This window comes from Amblyomma maculatum, chromosome 8 (genome assembly GCF_055883805.1).
Source record: "Amblyomma maculatum isolate TAMU_Amacu chromosome 8, ASM5588380v1, whole genome shotgun sequence".
NCBI classification, from domain to species: domain Eukaryota; kingdom Metazoa; phylum Arthropoda; class Arachnida; order Ixodida; family Ixodidae; genus Amblyomma; species Amblyomma maculatum.
The window spans coordinates 121,012,790-121,032,705 of record NC_139351.1 but is presented as its reverse complement, the minus strand read 5'-3'; the positions used below and the strand labels follow the sequence as shown (position 1 = coordinate 121,032,705).

Sequence of the window (19,916 nt, the reverse complement as noted above, 5' to 3'; positions counted from 1 at the left end):
TGATACCTCCGTCTGGTGCACAAGGCCTCAATATGAGTGTTCGCTGAATAGTTTAGAGTACCAGCACACAAATTTCACTTTGCTCCAATCCTCGAGACTGCACAGCCAGCAATGGATCTAGCCCCTTGCAATTGAAGGAATCATTGTCATTAGTTTGTGCTTAGTAATGTGCAATAAAATGGCAAGAAATAGAGCACACATCTGTCCACTGCAATATAACCACTACAAGGTTATCCAGTCACAGTCGTAAAGGATTCAAATGGATGTTCCATCTAACCACTGATATTAAAGGTGCATAATATACTAACGACAATTACTATGGGCATAACTGCTCATACTATCTTGCGAACTGAGAGCTAAAAGAGCAGCCCATAAAGTATGCATTGTCTGACATAAGAATTTGTTGTAACTGTCATTCATGGCAAGTTGTATTTCCCTAGGTTCACAGAGGAATTTCACTAAAGCTTATTTTTGAAACACACATTCAAAAGCAGGAGCTATTCTGAAATGCCAGTACGGCATGGATCCTGCCACTAAAGCTGCTTTGGGAAAGGTGCCTTCAAAAGCCTTCCTGAATCGGAAACACCAGTAACCTCAATAAAGCCCATTAAACCCATTCCACACTTGCTATACCATCACTCCTATGCCCAGGAGTAGACTGCGGTGACAACTGACCGCTTTTAACCCAAACTTCTGCGTGGAGATTGCCTGGCATTATTGTACGTTATCTGACAGTGCTCTGCAATGTGCTGCATTGAGCTCTGAATAACTATTCTATTTACGACTGGTCTGAAATACTGCTTTTATGCAGTGTTATGCACTGTCAACACTGAGCATGGTATGGTAGCCTCCTAACTGTCAGCCACCGTGTTCACTTTTTGTACTGACAAGCTTTTTTAGCTGGATGCCAATGCTTCAGCGCACAACAATACTAGAAATTGTCTGATCTCACTAGATACACTTTTGGTACATTGTATGTAGAACGGCAAATAAACTATAAACACCCGACCTTCAGTTCCTAAGCATTGACCTGCCTAGTTGTATCATGCATGCATGGATTCACAATTCATTGAATACAAACTCGCAAACAACGCTGCATAGCCAGTAACCTCACAATTCACTAACGCTCGCATCGCCTACTTAAGCGTTTGCAGGATGACCCAGAAGCTCGCTGCATCTTACACGGTCTTCAAAGTCAAACTTGCATGCTCATGTAAACAAATTACCTTCTTGCTCAAGAATTCATTTACATACCCATAAGCCCCTCTTATTCAATCACCGGTTCACCAGTTGCAACTGCATGCATGTGGCACACTCCAATGTGCTAAGTTTGGATAGCCTTTACACACCTGACAGGCTGGTAACACACTAGGAAATGCATTTTATACCTGATCGACGGGCTGCTGTGGACTATGCAAAGTCCACGAGCTGCAGGATAAACGAGAGTAGCTGGAGTTTAGACGCAGTGCTTTTCACCTACTTGTCACAGCTCTATATGAATCAAAGGAAGTGTCATAAAACAAATATTATCTTTCCTAACTTTTCGGAACATATGGTGCATCATGAGTAGATGAAGCTGTTCACATGACTCTTCTAACAAACTTATTCCACAAAGCTTTGACTGTGTGGTTTTTCCATGCATGGGCACTTGCTATATTACCATTCTGCAGTTTACCTTGGATGCTTGCATACCTCGGGTTTATCGGCGGTACTAGAATTCAATTAATCGTGCTTGCCATCTTTAAGCCAGTTGTATTTCTTGCTACGAAATGCACTCGCTGCTTACATCCATGCATTCCTGACGAACACAAACCTAGATACATACTGCAACTCTTCCTCTATGTGCTTTTGAAGACTTGGCTGCACACTTTAAACCGTTCCCATTCGTTCCACTCATTGTGCACGCACCCGATTTTGAAAGAAAGCATGGCAGTCATTAACAAAATTGCAACGTGCAGCACTGCATCATCTTAGCTGCCCGAAAAAGAAAAAAGAGGGGCTGGTTTGAACCTCAGTGCAAATTGAATGAGTCAGAGCTAGAGTAAACTTCTAGGACTGAGCTAATCAAGCATGGGGCCCAGACAATCCTGGATGACATGGTGAAAAGAAGGTGAAAAAGGAAACTCTTTCAAGTCTGCCTGCACGTTGGGGCCCTGCAGTTTATTTAGTCCGGTTACTCGGGTTGGAGCAATCAAAGCCCAAGTTGCCAAAGTAGCACAGTTTGTGACAAGGCCTAGAGTGATGACCACAAGGGCTATGAATCTACATGACGGAAACCTTTCACGGCATCATCCAAAAGTAACAGAGGAGCACCAACAGCCGAGTCAGCTGCTGAATACCAAGAAAACAGCCATAAAAAAACAGAGACAACAAGCACTTGTACTTGCATTTTGCTCTCTCTCCCAAGTATCAAGAAATTTGTTCATGTAACACAACCCTTTTTTTTTCTTTCTTCTTGCCTTGTCTAGCAGTGAGAGCCTTAAACAAAAAGCAGCTAAGTATCAGCTACAAGCAAATTTCTTTTTCTGAAAAAATAAATAAATAAACAAGTGTAGTTGCACAAGTAAGACATCGCAACTAGGCAACAAAATAAGGCAAAATTTGCTATCAGGCATGTGAGCTCGATGAACAGGTAATAGCGTGGCATGGCGCCACTTTTTTGCGTCGTATTCCTGGGACGAAAGTTAAAATGACAAGTTAAATTGCCTTTGCAGTCTTGACTCACCTCAACATCTTTCTCAGTGTTTACTTGTCACCCACTATTGCCACAGTAACTATATCAGTTGGAAGCATTGCAACAACGTGTGCTAGTTAGTTATACATTTTTTGATGAAACTAACATACTACGCGAGGAAAGAGACAAAAAAGACAGAGGCACTTTTACTGCTGGTCTTCAGTCTGTTTTGTCTCCTTCCTAGTGTAGCACGTTAGTTCTATCATTTCTGTTGGAGATTAGCCAAATGGTCTTGTGATGATGAACCCTAACAAGTAAAATAATCAAACCTCACATCACTTGTAAGCACGAACAAAAAGCTAGGCAGCGAGTTCAACGTGCTTCTATTTTGAACCATCACAAAACTGCATTCTCTGTCAGTAAACAACTTTACTACCTCGTCGTAAATGAGGTCATGGCAAACAATATTCTAACACAGAGTCCATTTTGGCAATTATGCACTGCAGGAATGCACTGAGAAGTCTTAGCTGCTTTTCTATACAAACTGACTTGCACACCCAATCAGGCAAACGTGTGCCTTGCATCGAGCACGTACTGTAGAGCTTGCGCAGCAAGTGTGACTCGATGAGTGCACCCACATGCTACTTGGGTTGGCTATCTTTGGGGGGCTCCGGGAAGTCCTGGTGGGCCTGAGCATCTTTGCCTTCTTGTTCATAGTCATCATACAAAGGAAAAGAAGCTGCACAGAAAAAAATGCAATAGTTATAGTTGCCTCAGCGTTTACATAACGCTTATGTGCCTATTCAGTACTGTTAATATCACCATTACAGCTCACTGATTCCAAACATGAACTGAAAAACTGTAGGGAATCATCTATAAGAAATGTTAACGCAACCAGCTTATTACATGAATGAATCTGCTGGGTAAAGCTGTTCAAAAATTTGTCTCAGCACCATGGACTGGGCTGAACCGAAAACTACGCACAACAGTGTGAGAGTGATGGTACAGATTCGGAGGTAGGGTCGTGACGAAAAGAACCTATCGCTTCCTGCAACTTGTTGAATGTGGAATGCAAGGCGCCACCCCAAAACAACAGCTTCCACAAGTGTGCTGTTCTTAGAATGTCAAGTTCTGGCAAATGTTATCAAGACGAAGTACAGTGATTATTTACTCTCATATATCGCAGATGCCACACAGTTCTGGTAAGTGTTATCAAGATTTGAGATGGAGTAAAGCGATTATTCACTCTCAGTCATTGCTGTCTTATTCCCTGGGACAACACAACTTGCAAGCATCTGCTGTAAAAAACTAGCACTGTGACAAAACACTAGTGGGCCCAAGTAACACAGATTTGTGCGTGGACTGGAATATATACTAATAATGCACATTTCAGCATCACTGCTGACTATTTGACAGGATAGCAATATATTCTGTATAGCACAGGCATGAATAACAGTGTGCGCCCAAGAGCAGCACTATAGTATAATGCCATTTCTTTCAACCCTTGCTGCATAACTTGACTTCGATCCATACAAGGACTGATTATCTGAAGCACTGGAACTGCTTTACTAGCAACATTCGGTTGTGATGAAAAGCACCATTAAACCAATCAACAAGAAAGTGATGCGGGCATCTCTGCTGCAACGTGCTTGCATCATGAATACAAAATTAGTGCTATGTCACTATAGCTGCGCCCGAATTGCAATCAGAAGCAGTGATGAAGAGTTCTTTTGATTACTGAAAGGAAATATATCTGTAAAGCAGTTTTATTGGGACATATTGCTCAGTATTTCATTAAACTGTGCTATTAGTTTGAAGAATGTTGTTTATATAACTGCAGCATGCTTTGGGCCTACTCCACAAGTATTAACAAACACAGAGTAACGAGCACTGGGCACAGCTCACATTAAGCGTCAGCACTGCACGCTGCAAAAGACCTGCGCCAGTCACATTTTCAATTTTCATTTCCTGGGTGCTGTGTGTAGCACGGCCACAGCTGTTCTCTGAAAAAGGCGGACTCATACTCACAAGTGGGATTTTGATGACTGACCTCACCAAGGTGTCTTCTCTCCTGTTCCTGCAAGACAAAACATAGACAATGCTAGTGTCACACTAGTGAAATGCACACTCTACAGCTGGTCATTAAACACGAGGTCAATGCAACATTTTTGATACAAGCGAATGACAGCCATCTAATGAAAGATTGCTACGAGCACGGTAAAACTCAGTCAGAGCGGCACACGGCTATAACTATTACCACAAGCCATTTTTTTACTTTCAGCTTCATTTTCAATCAACGGTAGCCCATGGCTCTTGCACAATGTCATAGTCAACTGGCAGCAACGTTGGTGTTCGCAAATAAAAAACCTTTGCAAAGGAAGAGGGCTTTATTTTTTGCACCTGTACCACTCTGTTGCCAAGTGGCCTTCTGACACTCACAGAGAAATTGCAGTATTCTGTTACATTTGGATAGCAATGCTTCATGTCGATTCAAATGAAGCTACTTGCCAGCAAACTACATCAAATTAGATTGCACTCAATGCTTTTAAATGAGATTCTTTTATTAGGCATGCCTACAGGCTTAGAAAAGAAACCACCACATTTGTTACATTTTTAAACCAACAACTCCAAAAATGAACAGTCTGAAAAAAAAAAAAAAAAGTGGAAGAAATGCATTCATTAGCAGGATTTAGGCAGTGATGTACCCAGCATTCAAAGCTTTGATTCCAAAAGACCCAGGGCAAGAAAGGTGAATGTAGTTAATATATGTAAAAAACAAAACAAAAACAATCACACAGATCAATACTCTCAATCGAGAACAATGTAAGACAAAAGTGCTTTGGTACATAAACTCCACGTGTAAAAAAATAAACTTTTGAGAACCAAATTAGAGTACAGATGCCTTTCTCCAGCCCAAGCCCTGACTAATTTCCCATTTACTAAGTTTGGGTAGGAACGACTGAAAGTAGCGCTGATAGGGCATTGTTATGGAGTGTGCGCATTTCTGTTCTTAAGCAGTGCCAGCGACTGTGGTGCAAATGTGCTTGAAGCCTGAGCCACAAAGCAGCGCTTCACTGGCATTGTAATTCAGCATCTACAGCAGAGGACGACCAAACACGAAGGCACACGAACAGGGAGTCTCCAGGCAAAGGCATGCAGAAATCACGAACGTTAAGAGAATTTTCATCTCTGTAGGTTATCACCCTCTCCAGTGGTGACGGAAACCTAATGTGGGCACAAGAAAGCCATGGTGTGGGGACAAAAGCAGCGCTTCTGCCTTCGCAGAAACTCACCGCACCTATGCTGGATACAACAACGTGGATTAATCCAAAAGTCACCGCTTATCCCTGCTTTGTCATTGCCGACCCCTCCATACCCCCTTGCAAGACATTTCTAGGTCTGATGCCAAGGTATGGAATTGCCACATGCAGTATCTGTGCCTCCTTTAGGTCACCTCACTCCAAGTGCAAAAATTTCGTGACACCGACTCAATGCCAAAGAAATACTGCCTGGTGATTCAGACTTAAGGGTAAAGTTTCGAATAAAGCCTAAAAAGACATTGACGACAACCCCATACAACTTTTAGTAAAAATTGATACTCTCACCCTTTCTGGTGCAGTAATGACTGTTTCGCTGCAATACACTCCTGAGAAAGTCGCATTTAAAAATTTTTGTGTCCTTCGATTCAAAGCTGATGTCCACATGAAAGAGTGTTCTGTGATCACTATTTCTCAGTAAATGGCTACGTAGCCTATCATTTGAAATCTGCAACTAAAGAAGAAAAGAAAAAAGAAGAAACTATTAACTTCTACAATTTAATTGTGAAATTGAATCGCCGCTGCGAAAACCGTCTTTCGTTTTACGTCCTTGTTCAACTGTTCAACCTTCAGAACCTGTTTATGAGGTAATCTAGAGTGCAGCCTTTCACTAGCCTCTATCACATGCTGCTATGCACCACACACATATGTCCTCTGAGCCTTTGTTGCCAGCACTGAGGCCATGACTTGGCTCCAAGAGGCCACCTTATTGAACGCTGCCTAGGACATATACTAGATTGCTGCTAACCCAGCCTGAGCAATGGCACATTTTTCAATGCTTTTCCAAGCCTCCCATGACATACAATCAGCCTTGGAGAAGTTAGTTAGGACACACTTTACCTCTCTAAATGCTTTATCCAGGAGAGCTGCTTTCTGCTTTTTCGACTCCATCAGAGCTTGGTTGTAGGCAACTTCCTGCACAAAATAACTTTAGGTGAGCCAGGAAAACCAATGGCTGTGCCCTAGTGCAGAGCTGCACAGCACCAAGCGCTGCATAATATAAGCTAAATCACATGAAAGGCTTCACTGCAGCGGAACATGGAATGATGGTTAGCTATATTAACTACTTACATCAGCCTTGATTTCCATGACCATCGAAAGAAAGCCTACGCATTAACACATCTCAAGCAACGCTGCATACTGGAGAGCTAGAAATGAAATGAGCTGGCACGAAGTTCAAGTAAATGCAGGGTAAGTTATACAAGACAAAATGCCGCACCGTCATGAGATGTAAGTGCATAATACAGATATAATATCTGTAAAGCAGCTCGTGATACAAAAAACAAAAAAAAAAATGATGTAGGGTTGAAATTCAGTCTGACGAGCGGCAGCTCAGTTTAGCGACAGGGTCAGAAGACAAGCTAAAGGGTCATGTCCACCCAGGTGGACATTGGTCACCATGCTGAGGTGGTGGACAAGCTATGTACATCATACTGCATTTCTCAAAGTTAAATGATCAAAGCTAGGCACAGTACGGTGCTAGACTTTTCTGTTCAGTAGACTTACCACTCTAAAATTGATGTGACACTTAAGCTCCGCTTTTAACGATATACGTGACAGCGTTAATGGCTTCCATCTGACGGCTCCTTTTTCAGATCCTTGTTTGTGCACATGCGCTTCGCTATTTGTTGATCCCTTGATTAACAATTGTGTTGTAAAATAATAAAAGTAAAATAAATGGTATGACTGAAAAAAAGCTGCAGGATATTTAGAGTAGACAGATAGCAGAGACTACAGTACATGAATTTTCGCAAATATTAGATATGTCCGGACAAATCAATGTTTTATTATTAGACTATCAGAAGGATGAAGAATGCCCAACAGTTTTGAACTCCGCCTTCTGCAGTAATTTCGTTCAGTGTAACTACACCACATTTCCGCAAACTAAAAACTATAATTACCTAACTATGGATCCAATAATAATCGAACCCCGGGGTATTGAGAAGATATACGACTCCCTTAAAATATGTTCTAGCCCAGGCAGTGACTTCATCAATTCAAAATTTCTAAAGGGTGCTAAAACTTACTGTTCATTATTACTGTCTAAGATATTTCAGCAGTCCCTCCACACTGGTGCCCTACCTGCTGACTGGACGGTCGGGAAGGTGATCCCCATCTATACATCAGGTAACAAGAATTCACCCCTGAATTACCGCCCTATCTCCTTAACAAGCATTCCATGTAAAGTTTTAGAACACATATTATATTCAGGCATTGCAAACTTTCTGGATTCCAATTCATTTTTTACTAATACACAGCACGGTTTCCGTAAGCGGTTGTCTTGCGAAACACAGTTGGTATCATTCACACATAAACTTCATTCCATCCTCGATTGCCGCTCATTAGCCGACTGCGTCTTTCTCGACTTCGCAAAGGCGTTTGAAAAAGTACCCCATAAACTACTACTCCTCGAGCTAAGTAAACTTAACCTCGATCCAAATCTTTTTTTCTGGCTTGAATATTTTCTTTGTAACCGCTCTCAGTTCGTATCTACTAACAATACATCTTCCCCATTACGTCCCGTCGAATCTGGCGTACCCCAGGGTTCGGTTTTAGGCCCTCTCCTCTTTCTAATTTATATTAACGACTTACCTAATTGTGTATCTTCTAACATTCACCTTTTTGCTGATGACTGAGTTATTTTTCGGGAAATTAACGACATTAACGATTTCTGTGCTCTACAAGACGATCTCACTTCCATATCCACATGGTGTAAATTATGGCTAATGCAACTAAATTCTTCAAAATGCAAAGTTTTACGTGTTTCCCGCACATTACCTGCTACTAATACATATCACCTGAATAACACTGCACTTGAGGCTGTCACATCATATCGATATCTTGGCGTCCATATAACTTCTCTCACTTGGTCACTCCACATTACCACCGTAATTAACAACGCTAACAGCATGTTAGGCTACCTGCGCCGCAACTTCTCCGCACCTCCTACTTCATTAAAACTAACACTATTAAACGCTTGTCCGCACTAAACTCGAATATGCATCAGCAATTTGGGACCCAAGCTCCACTAACTTAACTAATTCACTCGAGCTAGTGCAAAACAACTCTGCCCGGTTCATCCTTCTTAACTACAATCGTACAGCAAGTGTCACCTCCATGAAAAACATGCTAAATCTACCTACTTTAGCCTCCCGTCGAAAATTCTCACGGTTATGCTTATTTCATAAACTTTTCTACAATTGCCCCATTCTACGAGATGAACTAATTTCTGTGCCATATTTCATCTCATCCCGGCTTGATCATGCACATAAAGTCGGTATCACATCATACAAAACCAAAGCTTGTTCGCAGTCGTTTATTCCCCGCACATCAGCAGATTGGAATCACCTTCCCGGATCGACAGCCAGCATTCAAGACAGCCTGCGATTCCGTGCCAACTTAGCTAACATTGTACACTCAGGCCCTTAACAATTGTAGTCATTGCTGTTACAATCACCAATGTTATTCTTGCCTAGCACTTACAACTATATTCTTACTATAGCAGCTAAAAATGTATAACCAGGAACATGACGCTTGTATTTTTCATTTTTGTTCTTTAACCTCTGTTCTTTTATTTTTGTAACCACTCCCATCTGAAATGCCCCTGGCCTTGAGGGTAATTATAAATAAATAAATAAATAAAGATAAAGGTATATGCGATATCTGCGTGATAAAGACGAATATCCTCGGTGCCTTTACACACTGCAGTCTATTTACCATTTGTGCACTTTACAACGGCAACAGGCTGCTGGGATGTGCAGTGACATCAAGAGATTGTGCGTGTGCGAGTGTGTTGCTGTTCCTCGACCTTTGTACCCGGCGTCATTAGTCGTTAAAATTAATCGGTTCACATTCGAACTTTGTCTCACTCAAACTGCCTTCATGTGCCCCACATCCCTTACTTAAACTATTAAACATTGCGGCAGAATATGAGAATATCATACCTCTTGCGTTGGGGGAAAGGCGCGCCTTCCTCGCAGCCAAGCTGAAAGATAGCGAGATCGGCCACGAAGTCATGTTTCCACTGTCATACGCCTCAATGCACTAGTCCGCTCACCTTCCCACTCTGCGGGCATGTCTGCAGTAAAGTTCTCCTTGATGAGCGGCTCGAACCATCGACTCGGCCTTCGCTTTCCCCTGCTCGGGTCTGAAATTTCATGACAACATGAATTAAGGTGTCATTATCCTAAACAAGAGCATAGCCACACGAAGCAAGGTGCTTCCCTACTTGCACACTGCCAGAGAAACATGCAAGCCAATATTTCAACGATAACTTATCTTACCAGCCGGTATCTCAAAATACTTGTTTCCGAAATTATCACGACCAACTTCTCTGCCAGGGTTCCTCTTGGTAGTGATAGACGACCAAAAATTCTTCAAGAGTTGCACGACTACCCTCCTGCCACCGTTTGACATGGTCAACACGCAGTCTGATATATATTTCACCACACTAGCACTGCAGTTGCCTCGTCGAAACCCGTTGCAAGTGGTGTGATGGCAGGGGCACGGGAGAAATATGAGCGTACATGGTGAGCCGAACTTTAAAACATGATGAAAGCGAAAGTCGTGAAAGCGGGAACGGAGGAGCGAGGAAGGACATCACAAACCCAACGAGGTGCGCTATGCCTACTGAGTGGTTCAAAATTTCGCGATCACACGTGCCATCGTGAGCTGAAAGTAAGAGTGCATAGATGTCGCCAACTACCAACAAAACGTTTTGTAGTTTCCCTAAACACACACCTTTTTGCGTATTTTTATTTTGCACTAAAACAATAATTATGCGGGATTAAAAAAATATTAGTCCTTAAGTGGTGTTAACTATAACTTTGTGCGAGTTTGTCTGCGCAACGTCACGTTGGCGCAATAAATCACGTTGGTGCTCGGCACCGCTCAAGGCATGGGGCATGGGCAGCGCCTGGCATGGGGCATTGCATGGGGCTCAAGCTCAAGGTAGATCGTTCTTACAGGGAACGCACGACAAGTAGCCCGTATCAACGTTGCAAAACAGCGTCGCTGCTACCACGTCTTCACGTGAACAGGAACCAAATTTTGAGCGCCGATAAATGCTTCACGAAAAGCTGAACGACAGGAAAAGCCCTCAAACACGTCTGTTGCTCAACAAATGAAGTTCCAAATTAGCCGCGGAGGCAGTGGAACAGACGACGTACACGCTTCAGCCCAGCCCTTCTTTTCCCATGAACGCAGGTAGAGCCGATCTTCGCGTGGGACTAAATTTGACCTTCAAGTGACTTTGACCTAATTAAGTGCAATGCCCATAATTCCGTGGTTTTCACAAATAAATCATAACTGGAGATGTAGCTCTGCGTAGTGCGATGTCAGTGCACGTTAAAGGCCCCCGGTGGCGGAAATTACTCCGCAGTGCCGGAGTGCGCGGGTTCGATCCCGACCGCGGCGGCTGCTTTCCGATGCAGGCGAAGGGCTCACTTGTTTTCTGTGGACACTTCAACCGCGCCGTAAGAGAAGTGAAAGTGGAAAGAGGGGCCGTAGTGGAGGGCTTCGGAGTAATTTCAACCACCTGGGGATGTGGCTGTGGGCTTCTCTCTAGCATCTGGTTGGGGGCAGACCGCCTCTTGCAGCGAGGGCTAGCCTGCCACCGAATTTTTATCTGTTGTAGGCCGTCATTGCACCCGCCACCGCTTCTGTGGTGGACGACGGCTGTTGTTGCGGCGCACGTCTTTCCCTCTTCCGTTTCTTCTCTATTTTCTCTTCTGTCTGCACGAGGCAGCGGAGGTGGCTCAGCTACAGAGCCAGTAGCAGGCCCGTGCATTTTCTTTTCCTTCTTCCTACAGCCACAACAAGGGAAAAAAAAATGGACGGACCTGCTACGGGCTCTGTAGCTGAGCCACCTCCGCTGCCTCGTGCAGACAGAGGGTGGCGCAGTGGTTACGGCGCTCGACTACTGTTCCCAAGGACGCGGGATCGAATCCCGGCCTCGGTGGCCGCTTTTCGATGGAGGCGAAAAGGAAGGCGCCCGTGTGCTGTGCGATGTCAGTGCACGTTAAAGAACCCCAGGTGGTCGAAATTTCCGGAGTCCTCCACTACAGCGTCTTTCATAGCCTGAGTTGCTTTGGGACGTTAAACCCCACAAACCAACCAACCAGAAGAGAAAATAGAGAAGGAAGAAACAGGACTCAGCTACAGAGCCAGTAGCAGGCCCGTGCATTTTCTTTTCCTTCTTCCTACAGCCACAAGGGAAAAAAATGGACGGGCCCGCTACGGGATCTGTAGCTGAGCCACCTCCGCTGCCTGTAGGAAGGAAAAGAAAATGCACGGGCCTGCTACTGGCTCTGTAGCTCAGCCACCTCGCGCGGACAGTTAAATTGGTTCACAGGAAGGGAAAGGCGCAGTAACTGTCACACTTGCTCTGTGGACAGAAGAGATTGATTTATAGAAGGGAAAGGCGCGGTAACTGTCTCACTTGTTTTCTGTGGACACCTCAACCGCACTGTAAGGGAGGAAGGTTGGTGTGAAAGTGGAGAGAAGAGCCGTAGTGGAGGCCTACGGAGTAATGTCGACCACCTGGGGATCTTTAACGTGCGCTGACATCGCACAGCACACGGACGCCTCTTCGTTTCGCCTCCATCGAAACGCAGCCGCCAAGGTCGGGCTCGAACCCAGGTACCACTGCACCACGCCGGCGGGGTGGACAGAAGAGAAAATGGAGATGAAAAGAAGAGGAAGAGAAAGACGCGCGCCGCAACAACCGCCGTCGTCCACGACCCAAGCGGTGGCGGGTGCAATGACGGCCTACAACAGATAAAAATTTGATGGCTGGCTAGCCCCCCGGTAGGCAAGCGGCGTTGACCTACCGTCCCAGCCCCGCAGGGCTAGGAACTGGCACCCTTCACCACCTCGCCTCCCCTAATTGATTTATAGGAAGGGAAAGGCGCGGTAACCGTCTCACTTGTTTTCTGTAGACACATCAACCGCGCCGTAAGGGAGGAGTGAAAGCGGAAAGAGGGGCCATAGTGGAGGGCTACGGAGTAATTTAGACCATGCACCTGGGGATCTTTAACACATCGCACAGCATACGGCCGCCTCTTTGTTTCGTCTCCATCGAGGAGGAATCAACATTTATCGTGCCCGAAATAATTCGGTGGTGCATGCTTGCACCCACCAGATCGGGTGGTTCCCTAGTCTCGGGATCCATAGGTTCCCAGCAGCTCCTGGCCCCTGTCCCTGAGTGCGAGTTGGATGGATAGGGCGGGGCTGGATAACATGGTCTCCCATCGCTCCAGGGGTTGGAGATTGGGGGTATTGGCAGCAAGGAGGGGGGTCTTAATTTTTTTGCATTCTGCCAAAACATGCGGCAGGGTGCCTTTTTCAACACAGCCGCAGAGGTCGGGTTCAAACCCACGTACTCCGGCACAGTAGTCGGGCGTGGTCGTGCGGACAGAGAGAAAAAGTAGAGAAGAAAAAGACGCGCGCCGCAACAACCGTCGTCCACCACCTATGGTGGGTGCAATTACAGCCTATAACAAAAAGAAAATTCGGTGGCAGGTTTGGTTTGACATCCCAAAGCGACTCAGGCTGTCAGAGACACCGCAGTGGAGGACTCCGGAAATTTCGACCATCTGGGGTTGTTTAACATGCACCGACATCAAACAGCACACGGGCGCCTTGCTTTTAGCCTCCATCAAAAAGCCGCTCACATGAAATTTGCCTTTCACTCCTGCTTGGGCCTCACGACATGCAGTATGTAATATGTTTAAATACAGTGATACATCCCAACGCAGATGCTCGGCGGCCAGTAGCTGAATTAGAGCACAAAGAATAACAAGACTAGCGATAACCTACCGTGGTGCGTCATTCCCCTCACACGACCGCTCTTCATTAAGCAATTTTCAATTACCTCTACTCTTTTTCCCGGCCAGGGCGCGAGCCCTGCATCCACCAGTTTGATTTCTAGCGCATTTTTCACTGTGTTCTGCACAATTCGGCCCTTTCGTTTTTTTTCCCCCAGTAGGATTTAGCGAAACCGATTGCAACACGTGCGTTCAATGAAGGCCTCGGAACGTTGGGTCGCCACACCAATTTAGTTGAGAATAAAGCTAGAGTCATTCCACATCGTAGGATACAACTAAAAATAAAGCAGTTGCTAACAATGGGTCCCAGCTTGTGGTGTATTACTCCGCTCAACAATCAAACTTCTGTTGCAAATATCCTAGTACTACATAGCTCATACACTCACTATGGTGCTTCATCGCCAAAACGGTTGCTAACAGGGCCACAAAGCCATTGCTGCAAAAGCTAAACAGCCTATAATTCGATGTAAATCACAGCGTTAATTGGTACTAGCGAATTCTCCTCCGTGGCCTCCACGATGAGACGATCACTGAGGCCTCGCTTTCTCCATCACCACCCGATGCTGCCGACGGATGCGCGCCACAGTATGTCCTCGCACCCAATATTTCGTCACCTTTACTGCGGATGTGCGATATTACGAGTGAGGCCAATGGCTGTTTTTGCACAGCCGAAAATACACGATGGCAGGCACGATGGTCCGAACCTGGTCATACGGAAAGCGATGCGCTATTTCACCAGCACAGTATCTCTTCCTCCAATGATCCTCTTCGTGCATCTGTATTTAACAGCATGACTTCAGTCAAAGGCCATATGCATGTAACACGTGAGCCGTGAAGGTACACAACATTCCAATGAACCACAAGTGCAGGCATTAGTTTATTGCAAGAGCATCTTTAGTCTTTCTTTTTTTTTTCTTCCAGCGGGGTCAACGAGCTCTTGGCATGCCTGCCTGCCGAGTTCAACCCCGGCTTGAACAGTTCTCACGCTACACACAAATGCCACACTTTTACAGATGTGCCTACTTCGAAGCCTTAATCATTGACAGAGACGAGAAGCATATCACAGGTTTAATCCTAACCATTTCAATGGCTGCCTCACAAAGCCATCGAATTACAGCCTCACTGATGGAAAGGATTACTTCGTCTACGTCACACAAGAAATGAACGACAACAGCAATTTGCTCCTAGAGAAAGAAGAGGGGGTACTAATTTACAAATGTTTACAGAAAATGCAGCCGACAGGCACACAAAGTTTCAGCCGACGTTGTTTGAGAAGTGCTGCTTAGATCTAGAGTAGCGAAAACACAGTACCAAGCACTGCTCTATGTTTGCCTAAGATAACCAGAGTTGCGAACCGCACCTGTATTTTACGGATGGCGGTGATGGGCAGGGCACACCGCACCTCTGGCCACCCCAAAGGCTGAAGCTAAGTGCAGCCTCTAAAAGCAGTTCACGCCAGTTCTCCCCTTCCAACTGCCGGTTCAAACCTATACTCACACCACCCCCCGCCAGTGAACCAGACACCACCTGTAACTGACTGCCTTTGGCGTTCTGAAACATACCGAGGCATGAGCAAAGAACCCGAAGGCCACTTGCCATTGTTAGGACCACAGCAAATTGAAAGATTCAACGATGACATCAGCAAGTTAATTAATCTCTGCTAGAAAACCACACGTCTCCAGCTGCCACACATTAAGTGAGAACACTGACAGTGCACTAGAACCCATATACACAGACAAGACATGGGAGGGCAAAAAAAAAAAAAAAAATAAAAAATTTGCTTGAGCACTGTTCCACCATTTTCCTGGGTCAATCACCCCCAAAGCTAAACGGCAGACCCCTGACAGACCAGGGAAAATCTGTGTTCAAAGGTGCACACAGAAAAAAAAAAAAAAAAAAAAAGAAGAATATAAACATATTAAGAAGAAATGTACATGTAATAATGGGTCGCAGCCTCCTTAAAACAAGAAGCTGCAACACACAATTTAGGCTGACCCAACAGTGCAGCCACAAGATGCGTGCGCTGTACACAAACACACATGCACACACACACACACTTTCAACCAGTGGTTTGACCCTTGACGCAAATGCACTAGAGGCGTGCCACGAGAGCCAAACAATGAATGCCATAGACCTGAGAAAATCAGGGCGTTTCAAGCACTTAAAAGCAAACAAAGCGGCTGCACACTCGTTACGTGCTCAGACTAACGCTGAAACCTGTCCTGTGCCCCAAACGAACTAAGCAGAAACGAAGTGAAATAACGAATACAAGAATTTTGCTCAGTGCATGGGCAAGATCGACACCAAAGCAAGGCCCGAGGCAGCTTGGCTTGCAACAAGCAAGCACCAAATGGCACTAGCTCTGGTGCCAGACTAAAATGCAGAGACACTCGGCAGGACACTGCAATGCGAGTGGCCTCTGTTGAGCTCTCGTCACACACTTGAAGTGTTAAAACCAGCACACGGTCCCCTGGCAACATCTAGACGTATGTCCACGAGGCATTCAGACCAAGAGAGCCGCTTAGAACAAAATGCCCCACAGTCGCTGCTGAGACAGGCAGCGCACTTTGCCAGAGGGTGATGGACAACAAGAAGGCAGGGTGCCAACATGCAACAGGACCTCATTCGGCTGCACTGGGTATATTAGAATGGTGCAAACAAGCTCGGGAGCTATGCCAGGCACAAAATAAAGGAGCATGGACAAATGCCACAGGTGCCTTTGTTGCTTGCCACTCAGTTCTGCGCCCATACCCTTTGCTTTATCCACATCATTACAGCATTCATCCAGAGTGCACCAAAACTAGCCCCCTCAACAAGCTTCCTCCTCCTCGCCATGAAGTCTACACGGGCTTTCCTAACAATTAGCTCAGCGTAACCATGGGAAGGAAGACTCCTTGGGAGATGGCTACTGCTTGGCAAAGTCGCCACGAGACCACAGGTAGACCGAGCTCCTGCTGGCTGGCTTAGCACGACCGTGCCTCCCCCAAGGTTACAAATCACTTGGTCAATCCACCGCATTTACAGGCAAAAATCATCACTTTGGTGCCAAAAAAAAAAATGTAAAGTAAAATGAATATTATGTCTGAAGAGTGAAATAAAAGCACGCAACATGTAAAATAAAAGCGCTTTGTCAAAACTGCACTCTTCTGACTGAACAAGAGGCGCCACAACACTAGCACCGAGTACAGAACGATGCCTGGCAGCACTGTAAAGGTGCTGTCGGTCAAATTCATACCGCATGCATCGTACATTCCGTTACAGATTTTTGCAATCACAGCCACAACCACTACAAAGGTCCAGGATGCCACCCCGGGCGTAAGAGCTCTCACTCCTGCCTGTCAAAAGGCAACATGCCATGTCTGGCCCACGCAGGTGCCATTCCTACCTCACATTTTTTAACCGAGCCTTTTAAGAACCAATGTTCCCAAGGTCAACACATCATGACCTCTCATACCCCCAAGAGTATGAGCTCCTACACCAATGCAGGAGCTCCCAAGTAGCAACACTGCGTGGCCTTCCAGCGCATGGCTTGTGCGTGTGTGTGTGTGCGGATGCCACTCTGCCGAAGTGACAGTCGGGCCGATTATCACAGACTGGACATCCCCGCAGACACTCCGGCAGAGATAGAGGGAGCCGGAGCACTTCGCACAAGGGGCTCTGTTGTGCCGAATGCTCGCATCGATCACTTCCATGGCAATGGGGTAGGCAGCGCAAGCAGCCACCCTGACAGAGGGAAAGGGGAGAGAGCCATGTGTGCCATGGCAGCAGACAGGACGCAGGTGAAATAAAATTTTGAGCCTTGTTCCGTGACGATGGCCGCCTGCTACCACCTCCTCTGGCAGGGCTCCGGCACCGCTGGACCGTCCCGGGCGCTCAGTTCTTGTAGGCGCCGGTGGGCATGAGGATGTTGCCAGGCGTGACGTAATCTCCAATCATGAGGCTGTTATTTACAGGAAACTGAGATGTGTTGCTGTTGAGGAGAACCTGTTGCTGCATGGAAGGAGAGGCACAGAGAGAGAGGGAGAGAAAGAGAGAGAGATGTTACAACAGCTCATTAGCGCCATCAAAACTTGAGCCAGCACTGGGACAACTTGTAAAAAGCCGCGTTCTACACTCCTAGAGAGAAACAAATTGCGGACATCTTAAGGGAGAAAAAAAGAAGAGAATGAAAAAAAAAAAAAAAAAAAAAGAAGAAGAAGAAGAAGAAGAAGAGAACACATTATTTTAAACATCCGATTTGGTGCCTAGAAGGTCTTATTGTTTCTGTGGCCATAGGGAGCAAAAGACTAGTAGTACAAACTCTGTGAAAATGGCCGACTTCCAAGTGCTATGTCTCCGCCTTTGCACTGCCACATTTGGCATCACTAGAAACCTAGTTTTCCCACAGTGCTTCTCTCGTTGCAGTCGCATGTCTGCGATAAAAAATGCAGTGGCCTTCGGGAGGCCACTGCTTACAGCCAATTTGTCTGGCATGTCATGAGACTCTCAGTGTCCCTTAAGCATCATTTCTAGGGTTGTCATCTGCGGTGCAAGTCCACACTTTTGTTGATGTATCGGTGACATTGAGCTCGCTGCTGATATCACAAGACATTTTCGCTGTTCCTTTGGTGCGTGAGGCTCTTCCGTGAACCAGCAACAGATCTTCGAGCTTTTCTGCCTGTTTTGCCAAAAAGTAACCAATCATCACCAAATGAATCGGACAAAATAAGGTGGCCCAAAAGCGACAAAAAGAACCAACATGCTTTGTGAGCTTTTGAAAAGAAAAAGGGAACGAGTGCGACAGTGAAAACGATGAGGATCCCACATGCTATTCCAGTGCTGTGACGCAGCTGTAGCAGAGAGCAGCTTCCACTGACTGATGATGCTATCTGATACTTTTTTCAGGTTTCAGGTTTTTTTTATTTTTAGAAATGTATTACACAAATTAGTATGATTTATTTGGTACAGAAGGAGGTCCCAAAGCGAAGCTGTCAGGGGGACCCCTATAACAAAATGCTTAAAATAAATTCATAAATATGGCAGACAACTGCTGGCATTCAGACAGCAGACAACTGCTGTCTGAATGTAAGCTCATCAAGTGAAGCTTTTGACGACATGCCATTAGATGCTGACCTACACCTGAAGCTGACATCTGGTAGTGAGTGCAAAGACATTGGCAAACAGTAAAATAGGCAAGGAACCACAACACAGTTCCGACGCCACCAAAAATTTCACTTTTGCAACAACGAAGAACATGTCAGAATTATGAAGAATGCTTGCCCAACCAGCACTGCACTCTTCCCAGACACTTGTGGCCAACTCTGTAACCTTGGAAAAGGTTTGCAATTTAGCATCATGTTTAGCAATTTTCTTTTTTCTTTTCCTACTGCTTGGGCAGATAATGGCTTCCAACAGCTCGGGAAATGGCATGAAAAATAGTTAAAACGTCGTTACAGCAAGCAAATAGAAAAATTGTAAAATAGTCCGTTACAGTAAAATTCCTCATAAAACATTTCGTAACAAACGTTCAGTCTTTGTCAAAGGTTTAGAGCCCAGGCGATCTCCTTCTGAGCCATACCTTGGGGATCGTAATGCATTCTCAGTTTTCCAAACTTGCGGAAGGCAAAAAGATTTTTCGTCCTACACTGTCCACGATTGTTAAAGAAGCCATAATATACATCTTAAAAGCAAACCCTCTGGGTTCTGAACTTTTGACAAAGGCTGCATAAAAACAGCACGATTGTCACTGTAGGGATGTCAAATCAGGCGATCCTCACTATTAATTTGGGAAGACCTCTTCTCAAATTTACTGACATTTTCGAGGATGATCGTGGCGATTCTGGAGACAGCAAAAGAAAGAAAGAAAAAAAAAAAATAAAATAAAGCCGCGCATTGGCAGCTTGGCTTCTCCACACAACCCTGCTGATCCGCAAGAATGCTGTCGGATAGTAGGCCAAGTGCCAGCTAGGCTGCATTTTCTGCAATACAGCCATGTGGTATGCCAGATATGCGAGAGTGAAAGCTATTGCCATTTTCACCACCTCCATGACAGCCTGCACGAACCCATGATGGCCACAAGGCTACATACAACCGTCCAAGCTGCTGCTTTGAAGGCGCTGT

At 45.4% G+C, this 19,916-nt stretch overlaps 2 protein-coding genes across 6 annotated transcripts in view; both read right to left on the bottom strand.

The window, feature by feature from the left end:
* Positions 1-2,141: 2,141 nt before the first annotated feature.
* LOC146182368 (NADH dehydrogenase [ubiquinone] 1 alpha subcomplex assembly factor 2) lies at positions 2,142-10,637 on the bottom strand. Its single transcript, XM_084577464.1, has 6 exons — positions 10,275-10,637; positions 10,049-10,138; positions 9,936-9,976; positions 6,832-6,906; positions 4,703-4,751; positions 2,142-3,413 (listed from the first exon to the last, which is right to left on the bottom strand). Exons 1-6 carry the CDS (start codon positions 10,405-10,407, stop codon positions 3,316-3,318), a joined length of 486 nt encoding a protein of 161 aa, XP_084433590.1. The 5' UTR covers positions 10,408-10,637; the 3' UTR covers positions 2,142-3,315.
* Positions 10,638-14,670: 4,033 nt separating this feature from the next.
* Art4 (arginine methyltransferase 4) overlaps positions 14,671-19,916 on the bottom strand; it is a 62,323-nt gene continuing 57,077 nt past the window's right edge. For 3 of the 5 annotated variants that reach the window (XM_084577459.1, XM_084577461.1, XM_084577463.1), the window contains one exon: positions 14,671-17,807. In XM_084577459.1, the coding sequence (XP_084433585.1) occupies positions 17,691-17,807 (117 nt within the window). In that variant the 3' untranslated portion in view covers positions 14,671-17,690. The remainder of the gene's footprint in view (positions 17,808-19,916) is intronic. The other 2 variants (XM_084577460.1, XM_084577462.1) reach the window with 1 other exon arrangement.